Source organism: Gadus chalcogrammus, chromosome 18, assembly GCF_026213295.1.
Source record: "Gadus chalcogrammus isolate NIFS_2021 chromosome 18, NIFS_Gcha_1.0, whole genome shotgun sequence".
NCBI classification, from domain to species: Eukaryota; Metazoa; Chordata; class Actinopteri; order Gadiformes; family Gadidae; genus Gadus; species Gadus chalcogrammus.
Window position 1 is genome coordinate 954,564 of NC_079429.1, and position 12,500 is coordinate 967,063.

At 49.5% G+C, this 12,500-nt stretch overlaps 1 protein-coding gene across 1 annotated transcript in view; it reads left to right on the forward strand.

Moving 5' to 3' along the window:
- abca5 (ATP-binding cassette, sub-family A (ABC1), member 5) overlaps positions 1-12,500 on the forward strand; it is a 48,739-nt gene that overhangs the window by 18,353 nt on the left and 17,886 nt on the right. Inside the window, 12 exon segments of the mRNA XM_056576638.1 lie at positions 138-228; positions 840-979; positions 1,488-1,607; positions 2,107-2,308; positions 5,830-5,996; positions 6,509-6,636; positions 7,834-7,971; positions 8,921-9,034; positions 9,582-9,752; positions 11,060-11,173; positions 11,316-11,453; positions 12,075-12,143. Of these exon segments, the coding sequence (XP_056432613.1) occupies positions 138-228; positions 840-979; positions 1,488-1,607; positions 2,107-2,308; positions 5,830-5,996; positions 6,509-6,636; positions 7,834-7,971; positions 8,921-9,034; positions 9,582-9,752; positions 11,060-11,173; positions 11,316-11,453; positions 12,075-12,143 (1,592 nt within the window).

Genomic DNA, 12,500 nt, shown 5'->3' on the forward strand with positions numbered 1-12,500 from the left:
AAACATTTGATTACCGCTACGTTTCCGTCATTTTTTTAATTTCCGCTCCACAGTTTATGATCAAATCGGACAACAAAGTGATATTGTGTGATATTGTGTGATTCTAGTTCCATACGTCTTTTTTCTTTCCCCACCAGATCGCAAAGCGGTGATTTCTCACGGCCAGCTCAAGTGTGTGGGCTCCTCCCTTTACCTGAAGACCAAGTGGGGCGTGGGATACCACCTCCGGTACTGGCGGCACTCTCATGCACGACTGCATATACACTGTGTTGTTTTTCATGTGATCTGCTGATAACGGTGACCAAACTGGTTCTGGGTGGTTGGAGCAACGCTGTCTGCACCTGAGGATCATTCGTCGGGTTAAAAAGAGAAGTTTAAACAAAGCGTATGACAGTGTTCCCACAGGTCGGGGAATTTGTGGAATGTCAGGGAATTAAAAAAAACTGTCCCGGACTGTAAAAGTCAGGGGATTTGCTAAATTTTTGGGGCAAGTCATGGAATCATGGAATTTGGCTGCCACCAAAAAGTTCACGAAATATATTATGTATTTCTTTACGTTAAATTAATATCCATTAAATTAAAATGAGTTGAAATGTGGTGTATATACTTAACCAGAAACTGATCATCGAGTATGTTGCCGTTATCCAATCTATCCTATCATTAACTTTGGTCTTCAAAGAAAATGTCATCTTGTGTTTAAAGAAGTCGTGTAAATTCAAAATCTACATTATCAGAGTTGGAACACTGTATTCTTTATGGCAGCTAATGCACGTAACTTATTTATAATAGTTACTAACTAACATCATCCCTTGTCCTGTCATGTTTCTGTCCTGCTGCAGAATGTCGCTCGGTGACGGCTGCAAGACGGAGAGCATCCAGGGAGTGGTCCAGCAACACGTCCCCACGGCAACGCTGCTACGGCAACGGGACACGGAGCTCACCTTCACGCTGCCCTTCGAGAGCATAGACGCCTTCACAGGTACGGGCACGCTGTAGGGTTAGAGGACGTGGCAGGAACCATGAGCTGAGAGAAGGAGAGAGGAACCATGAGCTGAGAGAACGAGAGAGGAACCAAGAGCTGAGAGAACGAGAGAACGAGAGAGGAACCAAGAGCTGAGGGAACGAGAGAAGGAGAGAGGAACCAGGAGCTGAGGGAACGAGAGCACCAGACAGGAGCTGTTAGTACAGAGGTCTGGGTGTCTCCTGTTAGTACAGAGGTCTGGGTGTCTCCTGTTAGTACAGAGGTCTGGGTGTCTCCCGTGCCTTCACTAGAACAACAGCTACCATCTAACATGTCAAAAGGACATCAACGTACGGACTTTGCCGGAGAGCTTTTAGACCGCGTGCGGTCTTCTGTATTTCTTTGGGTCAGTGTGTGTCAGTCAGTACGGAGTTTGTGGACACCCAGGAGTGAGTCGCCATGCGGGTCCTCTCAACACAAAGCACCCAGTGCTGTAAATCCCCCCCCCCCCCCCTTCTCCCCTCAGGCCTGTTCTCTGAGCTCGACTCCCAGGCACACCTCGGGGTGGTCAACTACGGCGTCTCCATGACTACGCTGGAGGATGTTTTCCTCCGCTTGGAGGCCGAGGCAGAAGTGGACCAAGCCGGTGAGTGTTGGCACAATCTCCCATATCACATTAAACCCTGTGTGTGTGTGTGTGTGTGTGTGTGTGTGTGTGTGTGTGTGTGTGTGTGTGTGTGTGTGTGTGTGTGTGTGTGTGTGTGTGTGTGTGTGTGTGTGTGTGTGTGTGTGTAACCATCGGTATATCTGTGTGTGTGTGTGTTTGTCTGTGTGTTGTGTAACCTTCTGTGTGTGTCACCATGTGTGTAACCATGTGTGTCCTCGTGTGTGTGTGTGTGTCACCATGTGTGTCACCATGTGTGGCTCCGTGTGTCTCACCATGTGTGTAACCATGTGTGTCCTCGTGTGTGTGTGTGTGTCACCATGTGTGTCACCATGTGTGGCTCCGTGTGTCTCACCATGTGTGTCTCCATGTGTGTCCTCGTGTGTGTGTGTGTGTGTCACCATGTGTGTCACCATGTGTGGCTCCGTGTGTCTCACCATGTGTGTCACCATGTGCGTGTCCTGATGTGCGTGTCCCCCAGACTACAGCGTGTTCAACCAGGACCAGGAGGAGGACGAGGGGGACTCCTGCTCCCTGGACGACACGGACCAGCGGCTGCTGACCTTCTCCGACGGGCGCTCCAGCCCCGCGGCGGGACGGGCGCTCTGGAGGCAGCAGTTCAGCGCCGTGGCCTGGCTGCACATGCTCAACATGGTCCGTGAGAGGAAGGCCTTCATCTACATGTGAGTGGGGAGCGGGGACATGTGAGGGGGACAGGGTCCTCTGGGACGGGACAGGGTCCTCTGGGACGGGACAGGGTCCTCTGGAGACGGGACAGGGTCCTCTATAGACGGGACCGGGTCCTCTGGAGACGGGACAGGGTCCTCTGGAGACGGGACAGGGTCCTCTGGAGACGGGACAGGGTCCTCTGGAGACGGGACAGGGTCCTCTAGAGACGGGACAGGGTCCTCTGGAGACGGGACAGGGTCCTCTATAGACGGGACAGGGTCCTCTGGAGACGGGACAGGGTCCTCTGGAGACGGGACAGGGTCCTCTAGAGACGGGACAGGGTCCTCTGGAGACGGGACAGGGTCCTCTGGAGACGGGACAGGGTCCTCTGGAGACGGGACAGGGTCCTCTGGAGACGGGACAGGGTCCTCTGGAGACGGGAGAGGGTCCTCTAGAGACGGGACAGGGTCCTCTGGAGACGGGAGAGGGTCCTCTATAGACGGGACAGGGTCCTCTGGAGACGGGACAGGGTCCTCTGGAGACGGGACAGGGTCCTCTGGAGACGGGACAGGGTCCTCTGGAGACGGGACAGGGTCCTCTAGACCCGGCCCGCGAGATGATTTGATGACAATTAAGAAGTTATCAGGGGTGTCATCCCCATTACCAAAACGTCTTTGTCAAAAGAAATACAGTAAAGTGGAAACAGAGTTTTCCAGGAAAAATGGACTGAGAATTATTTATTCACAGAGGTGAATACAAAAGCAGTGTGCTTGGTATGTAATCAGCAAGTTTCACTGCTCAAAGAATATAATATTCGGCGCCGCTATGAGACTCATCATAAAGAAAGATATCACCATTTGAAAGGACAACTAAGAAAAGAGGAGATAGACAGATTGTTAGCTGGTCTGAAGAAACAGCAGTCTACTTTTACTTTCAGCCGAGAGGTCAGTGATGCAGCAGTGAAAGCCAGCTACCTTATTGCTCACGAGATAGTGCAAGCATCCAAGCCATTTTCTGACGGTGAGTTTGTGAAAACATGCATGCTGAAGGCTTCAGAATTCGTGTCCCCTGAAAAGTCTGCCTTTGCCACGATAGTCTCGAGGAACACAGTCGCAGATAGGGTAACAGAGCTCTCAGGAGACTAGGGCAGCCAAATGAATGACAAAATCAAGTTATTTATTGCTTTTTCGGTTGCAATTGATGAGAGCACTGATGTAACAGACATTGCTCAACTGGCCATATTTATTCGGGGTGTTGATGAGACTTTGACAATCACCGCGGAGTTCCTTGAGTTGGTGCTTAAGAAGGACACTACAACAGTGGATGACATATTCAGCTCTCTCGTTGGAGAGAGCTGACGCGAGAGCTACAGATGGCGCACCATCAATGGTCGGGAGAAAGGCAGGCGTTGCGACAAAATTTCGAGAGAAAGTACAGAACGCGAATGGGGGACAAGATTTTTGGGCATTTCACTGTATTTTGCACCAAGAAGCGTTGTGTTGCAAAACACAAATAATGGATCATGTTACGAGTGTGGTTGTAAAAACTGTACTCAAGCGTTCCTTTGAGCTACGAGAGGAAATTGGACAGTTCATGGAGAAAAAGGGCAGCCCAGTGAAGCAACTTAAATGTCCGCAGTGGGTGCAGGATCTTGCCGTTATGGTGGATATTACACAGCACCTGAATAATCTTTAACAAAATTGCGCAGGGCCGCAAAATAATTGTCACTCAGTATAACGACAGCATACTCGCATTCAAGTTAAAACTGTCACTCTGGGAGACGCAGATATCTAGCGTTGACACGGCCCATTTCCCATGTCTAACAGCTGTGCGTGCGACCGGACGTAATGCTGATATGGATCAACACAAAGACAAGATAACAGGATTGCTGCAAGAGTTTGAGCGGAGGTTTCAGGTCTTCAGTGAACTAGGAAGGAGCGTTTTTCGCTCGCCATTTACAGTCAAGCCTTCTGACATGCCAGCTGACATCCAACTCGAGATAATTGACTTGCAGTGTGATACCAATATGAAGGAGATATTTGCGTCGGTGGGCTTGGACACATTTTATCAATATCTCTTGCCAGGGTACCCCAAATTAACATCCCTGGCTGCGAAGGTTTTATCCATGTTTGGGACTACCTATCTTTGTGAACAGGTGTTCTCTGTAATGAACCTAAATAAAACAAAGCACCACTCAAGGTTAACAAACACGCACTTTAATGACTTTGTCAAATGTGCTGCTACTCTGGATTTGACACCTGATATGGATGCACTCGTAAAGGCTAAAAGATGCCAAATTTCAGGAGCCAGCAGCAGCAAATAGACTGCAGTGAGGAAAATAAAAGTCAATCAGCAAGTACGCCTGGGCCTAATTCTTTTGATGCTCTTTCAGAAATGTTTGCACTATGATGAATACAGATCTTTGAAAATAAGTTTACTCAGGTTTCATGTTAAAAGACAAAGAATATTGTGCAGTATATCATTCTCAGCTTCAGTAGCCTACAATACAGTTTGGTTTGATGTAGCCTAATCTCATTGCTCATGCACTGCAATAAATGTTATGCACATTTACATTTTCAAGGCAGTATGATAGCTTTCTTCATAGCTCCCACTTGAGTTTGTTTAGTGTGGTGAGTTGGTTCAGGTGTTCAGATGAAAAATCACTCACTCAAGTCTATAAAAATAAACTAGTTGTTAATGAATGTGAAATGCATTTTATTTCAATTCCATCTGTGAATAAATGTGTTGTGCTAATATAGATCATTGTGATCCGTGATTATGTAGGCTACAAATGTAGGCTGAATGATAAAGCATAATACTGAAAAACAAAGCTAAAGATTTGGAGTTGACGTAGGTTATTTTGCCATTATTTAACTGGTCCGGCCCAGTTGAGATCAGATGGGCTGTATGTGGCCCCTGAACCACAATGGGTTTGACACCCCTGCTCTAGAGACATGTGAGGGGGACAGGGTCCTCTAGAGGCGGGGATAAGGATGATACATCAAATGTATGGAACGCCCTCCCTGACCACCTGAGGGCTCCACAGACTACAGCTCTTTTTAAACGGAACCTCAAAACCCATCTCTTTAAAAGAGCATTTAGCTAAACTTTCTTTGAGGTTCCCCCTTTTTAATAGTTTTTTTGGTATTTTTTTCTCTGAAGCACTTTGAGATTCTTGAATATAAAGTGCATTATAAATAAAATGTATTATTATTATTATTATTATTATACATCTCCATCTGAATGCAGAACCGCAGCCAACGGAACAAGCGTTTATTTTTGGTGTTTGTTAGAACGTCGGACTGTTTGGCCTTCAGTGTTTTCTGGTGCTGGCTGTAGGGGGCGCCGATTTTCATTTTGGCACCTCGATGTCCATCCTCTGATCCTACATAATGGAGGGGGGCTGCATGGTGCATGGTGGTGACGCTTGTTAAGGTTTTTATCTGTGCGAGGGGTGTTGTCAAACAAAAACCCTTCACACGTTTCCAACTGTTTGTAGAGGGATGATGGGGAATGAGCTCCTTTCTGTCCCCAGTCTGGGCATGCTGCAGGTGTTTGTGCTGGCCATGGTGATGCTGTCGCTGGTCACCGGACACATCCAGATCCACTCCTCGGACCGCGAGTTCCGGCCCCTCTACCTGCTGAAGAGGAGCCAGGCTCCCAGGAAGTACGCCACCAGCCTGCTGGTCCAGAACTCCTCCGGTGAGTCCTCCAGCGGAGTGCGCCGACTGGCAGCGTTTCAGGGGGGCCAGGGGGGCACGCCTTATTGTATGTTGTACGTTCTGGCACTTTAAAATAGTACCAAGCATTGTGTATAGACTCTTATCCTAGCTATCTTTGTTGTCTACAGGGAATGGGTTAACATAGTGATTGTTAGTGCTCGGCACTTACTTTACCTTACTGTACCGACAGATATATGATTGTTTCTCCTTCTGCTGACAAATGTACTTATTGTAGGTCCGTTTGAAAAGCGTTTGCTAAACGTCCTGAATGCAGATGTAAATGGGTTTCAACGTGGCGGGAGAAGCATGCTTGTACATAACATCCCTAAAATCGAGTGTGGGCCAAAAAGTTGCCTGCAGAATATATATATATTTTTTTTTTTAACTTATTCTGCCTTTGGTTCTTAAAGCAGAATTTACCGCCAAAATGTCCCCAAATATCTGTACCGTGAGGTAACCCCACACACCCGTGTGTGGCCCCCCTGTGTCCAGACTCGGACATCTCCGGCTTCATACACAACCTGGAGGCCCAGGACATCAAGGTGGAGCTGATGAAGCAGAACGACTACATGGCCGCCGCCCCGCACAGCGCCGCCATCAACGTCACCGGATCCAGCAAGGTGAGGGAGAGAGGGGGAGGGAGAGAGAGAGGGGGAGAGAGAGAGAGGGGGAGAGGGGGAGAGAGAGAGGGGGAGAGAGGGGGAGAGAGAGAGAGAGAGAGAGAGAGAGAGAGAGAGAGAGAGAGAGAGAGAGAGAGAGAGAGAGAGAGAGAGAGAGAGAGAGAGAGAGAGAGAGAGAGACTAACTCTTGCGAGTTCGCTCTTGTTTTGAAGCATATAGGAGGGGGAGGGGCTCACTCTCCTTCTCCACCATGGCCGAGATAACCACCACTTTGAGTCTTTACTTGGTGTGGAAGGACCAGAGACGTCGAGAAACCAACGCAGTCATTCAAATATATATTATGTTATAGATATTATATTGCCACCCGTCAGTACTTTTCCTCGACACATTTTGAGTACCCAGATCCAGATGTACTTTGACCAATCACGTGCATGACAATATATCCTCCCCAACGACATGACCAGGCAGGCGATCTGACGCATAGTTCAGCACGTGCCGTGATTTGGGGAAACAGTTTGGATCCGCTTCTGTATTCGTGTCTGACTTCAGTACAGACGCGTGGCCTCCGGACGCGGAGCCCACCTGTCTGTCCTCAGACCTGGAGCCCCTCCTCTGACCCTCTGTTCTGGTGTCTCAGACCCGGAGCCCCTCCTCTGACCCTCTGTCCTGGTGTCTCAGACCCGGAGCCCCTCCTCTGACCCTCTGTCCTGGTGTCTCAGACATGGAGCCCCTCCTCTGACCCTCTGTCCTGGTGTCTCAGACATGGAGCCCCTCCTCTGACCCTCTGTCCTGGTGTCTCAGACATGGAGCCCCTCCTCTGACCCTCTGACCTGGAGCCCCTCCTCTGACCCTCTGTCCTGGTGTCTCAGACCCGGAGCCCCTCCTCTGACCCTCTGTCCTGGTGTCTCAGACCCGGAGCCCCTCCTCTGACCCTCTGTCCTGGTGTCTCAGACCTGGAGCCCCTCCTCTGACCCTCTGTCCTGGTGTCTCAGACCTGGAGCCCCTCCTCTGACCCTCTGTCCTGGTGTCTCAGACCCGGAGCCCCTCCTCTGACCCTCTGTTCTGGTGTCTCAGACCCGGAGCCCCTCCTCTGACCCTCTGTCCTGGTGTCTCAGACCCGGAGCCCCTCCTCTGACCCTCTGTCCTGGTGTCTCAGACCCGGAGCCCCTCCTCTGACCCTCTCTCCTTGTGTCTCAGGGCTTTGAGTACAGCCTGGCGTTCAACAGCACCACGGTGCACTCCCTGCCCATGACCGTCAACGTCCTGAGCAACGCGCTCCTCCGAGGCCTCAACGGAACCGGTCGGATCCGGACCTGGACCAAACCCTTCGACTACGTGAGTAGGGTCAGGAGGACCAATCAGGCCTCTCCGTTCAGCGAGTGGGCAGATATCCACGTAGACCGGCTGCGTCACTCAGAGACCGTACACGGCACTGAGGCCGGTCGATGGTCTACAAAGATGTGCTCCCCTCCCAGAACCTAGCAACAAGGGGCCCTAGCAACAAGGGGCCCAGGCAACAAGGGGCCCTAGCAACAAGGGGCCCTAGCAACAAGGGGCCCAAGCATCAAGTTACGGCTCCAAGATGTTAGCTGGCTACGTCTAGGGGGAGTAGGGGAACCATAACACAAAAGTACTTCGAACTGACTGGAGCATCAAAGCACGCCAAAAAACGGCGAACTAATACGAAGGTGTATTTATTAGAAAAGTATAATCTGAAAATACGCCGAGGGGAATAGAGAACTAGAAGCGGAGCCAAATCAAAGAAAGCATAAATAAAGTGACCACTACTAGTTAGCACACGCAACATAAGCTAATCTATACAAAGGGCGGCCCTGCTTCTCACCTGATGTGAGAAGCGGGGGCCTAGCAACAAGGGGCCCTAGTAACAAGGGGCCCTTCGATGTGAAGCATACGTCATGTTCTGTTTTGTTTTCAACAGCCACACACGAGAATCATGTGAATGCAGCCAGCAAAATCAAAACACTGTAGTTTCACTTGGTTGAGATCCACCAACCGTTGACCAGCAGTACATCGGAAGGATTTTAAAACATCCTTGTTACATTACGGATATTGCTTTCTCAACGTATTCTCAATGGACTCGGCCTCACGTGTCCGTTAGCGGAACAGCTCGTTGATTCATGTGCGATTGTTCATGAACGTGATCGTCCGTTTGTTTGTTTCAATCCGAAACCACGAGTTACTCCTCAGTCCTCCACACTGGACCTTTTGATGCATGGTTTACCGTGTTTGACTGAAGTGCTCTCTCTCTCTGTCGACCCTGCAGCAAATCCCCGACACCATGTCCTACGTCATGGTGTACATCGAGGCCATCATACTGGGCATGTTGGCCGCTGGGATGCCGGCCTACTTTGCCATGGACCACACACGCGATCGGGAGGTATGAGCTCACCTAATCATGCACTGATTTAAATTTAGGCAATTAGGAGACGCTTTTCCAAAGAGGCTTACGATAAGTCTGTTTGTCAGAAGAAAGAGAAACTATATATCTGTCGGTACAGTAAGGATGTTCATAGAACCAAGTGCCATCACTAACTATCACTAGGTTAACCCATTCCCTGTATACAACAAAGATAGCTAGGCTAAGATGATACACAATGCTATTTTACTATTAGTACTATTTTTGGGTGCCAGGACGTACAACATACACTACTCGTATTCTTTCTGGATCAGTTAGTAGGACTTTGTGGTTGTTTGGACAAGCACTTCCTGGGGCTGTACTAGCATGCGTTAGTGCGGCCATTGCACATGACCGGAGTATTTTACAAGGTTTGGCAGACCTAACGCTAGCGAGTTACGCTTTCAACTGGATACTTTCATAATCGAGCTGCTTCGGGCTGGTTTCTCCAAATGGCCGACCCTAGCTTTAACTCTTTAGTCGTCTTATCGTTATCGTTAAGGCCCTCGCTCTCTCTCCCTCCGTGCAGATCAAGTGTCGCTCCACCCTGCGTATCTCGGGCCTGATGCCGTCGGCCTACTGGTGCGGCCAGGCGGCTGTGGACGTACCCCTCTTCTACCTCATCCTCTGCTCCATGGTCACCATCTTCTTCGCCTTCCACACGGGGAACCTGCTGAGCTCCGTCAACATGACCTGCGTGGTACGTAATGCACTCACACACGCGTCAACATGTAGACACACGCACACACACATGTACACACACACACACGTACACACCTGCAACTGAACCAACACACAACACTGATCCCCAGACGTGCACAAAGACCTCGATACGTTTTCACGTCTTCGTAAACCAACTTTGGCCTCTAAGGTGATCAAAGGAGCATAACGTTATTGAGGAGTTAAACCAAATGAATCAAAACCTAAAAGAAAACACTCAAAGTGTGTGAGTGAAGTGAAGCCACCGATTCAAAATCATCTCAATGTAGAGCTGTTCTCTTGACCCTGTGTTCCTCCTCTTAATGTAGAGCTGTTCTCTGACCCTGTGTTCCTCCTCTTAATGTAGAGCTGTTCTCTGACCCTGTGATCATCTTAATGTAGAGCTGTTCTCTGACCCTGTGTTCCTCCTCTTAATGTAGAGCTGTTCTCTGACCCTGTGATCATCTTAATGTAGAGCTGTTCTCTGACCCTGTGTTCCCCCTCTTAATGTAGAGCTGTTCTCTGACCCTGTGATCCTCTTAATGTAGAGCTGTTCTCTGACCCTGTGATCCTCTTAATGTAGAGCTGTTCTCTGACCCTGTGTTCCTCTTAATGTAGAGCTGTTCTCTGACCCTGTGATCCTCTTAATGTAGAGCTGTTCTCTGACCCTGTGTTCCTCCTCTTAATGTAGAGCTGTTCTCTGACCCTGTGATCCTCCTCTTAATGTAGAGCTGTTCTCTGCCCCTGTGATCCTCCTCTTAATGTAGAGCTGTTCTCTGACCCTGTGATCCTCCTCTTAATGTAGAGCTGTTCTCTGACCCTGTGATCCTCCTCTTAATGTAGAGCTGTTCTCTGACCCTGTGATCCTCCTCTTAATGTAGAGCTGTTCTCTGACCCTGTGTTCCTCCTCTTAATGTAGAGCTGTTCTCTGACCCTGTGATCCTCCTCTTAATGTAGAGCTGTTCTCTGACCCTGTGATCCTCTTAATGTAGAGCTGTTCTCTGACCCTGTGATCCTCCTCTTAATGTAGAGCTGTTCTCTGACCCTGTGTTCCTCCTCTTAATGTAGAGCTGTTCTCTGACCCTGTGTTCCTCCTCTTAATGTAGAGCTGTTCTCTGACCCTGTGATCCTCTTAATGTAGAGCTGTTCTCTGACCCTGTGATCCTCTTAATGTAGAGCTGTTCTCTGACCCTGTGTTCCTCCTCTCAATGTAGAGCTGTTCTCTGACCCTGTGTTCCTCCTCTTAATGTAGAGCTGTTCTCTGACCCTGTGCTCCACCTCTCCTCCGTTCCCTCCTCCTCCTGGTAGATGGTGTGCACGGTGGGCTTCGGACCGGCCATCATCCTCTTCACCTACGTAGTGTCCTTCGGCTTCACCCGCGTCCAAAGCAACCGCGACTTCCTGTCTGTCATCTCCATGATGGTGGGTGTGTGTGTGTGTGTGTGTGTGTGTGTGTGTGTGTGTGTGTGGAGCTGTATATTTTTGTTAATGGTGTTTCACAACAGCTACACCATGGCCAGATTCCTGTGTTCTGAGCTCCTCTCACGGCGTGTGTCGCCTCCAGGTGTGCATCGTGACGGCCTCCTTCGTCAAGCTCCTGTTCATGAACGGCAACCAGCTCCTCACACGGACTCTGCTCCTCCTCCTGTGCCTGTTCAACCCCCTCTACCCCCTCATGGCCTGCCTCAACATCATCACCAAGGTAGGCCTGCCTCAACATCATCACCAAGGTAGGCCTGCCTCAACATCATCACCCAGGTAGGCCTGCCTCAACATCATCACCAAGGTAGGCCTGCCTCAACATCATCACCAAGGTAGGCCTGCCTCAACATCATCACCCAGGTAGGCCTGCCTCAACATCATCACCAAGGTAGGCCTGCCTCAACATCATCACCCAGGTAGGCCCGTTGGCATGAAAGGCCCAACATGCTCCCCACTGTCTCGGCCTGTTGACACTAGCGGTGGTATCCACACAGACAGGTTTCAGGTTTGTACTGCCTCCATAGTTCGCATCATCTCCGAGACTGGGAGGAGACATGGCGACCATGTTGAACCAAGTATTATGTCTAAACAGCGCCTATATCTGTTTCTTAACATATCCTGATGTACTTCCTAATCGGTCCTAAACACTCCCACCAATAGTTTTGCCCACATTATGGGGAAATGACATCAAATGTTTTTAAGATAGATGATGTTTTAATATGCGTGGTACTAAATGGCTTTTTGTCCGTGTGGAATGAGACGGATGCTGTTGCATTCAGCAGTGACGTTATACTCCTTCTGAGAAGCGTCTTGACCCCTGGATGCTTTGTGTCCCCTGCAGGCCACCTTCCTCCCGGCGCTCTACACGGAGAACCTGCTGTGGAAGAACCTGATGGTCGCCGTCATCGCAGTAAGAACTCACAGCACACAGGAAGTCACAGTTCATGACTTAATGGGAACGTGATATTCCTTTTGGATATGATGACGTCTGTATGAATGAACAGTGTTAATGCTTCCGTTCGAATGAAGGCTGAAAGGTTTATAGAGCGGATTGAGTAAAGGACACATGTAAACCCACTAACCCAGTACGAACCACCCGTCTCCCCACATTACCCGTTATGGATTAGAGATAGGGTAGGCATTTCATAGAAAGTTGAACAAGCCAAAGTATACATTTTGAAAGTATCCAACCGAAAAAATCCCAACCAACCACCCGATGCTGAGCGTTAGCATTAGGGCCGGCGTAGCCTAGAGCGAGACACGCGCA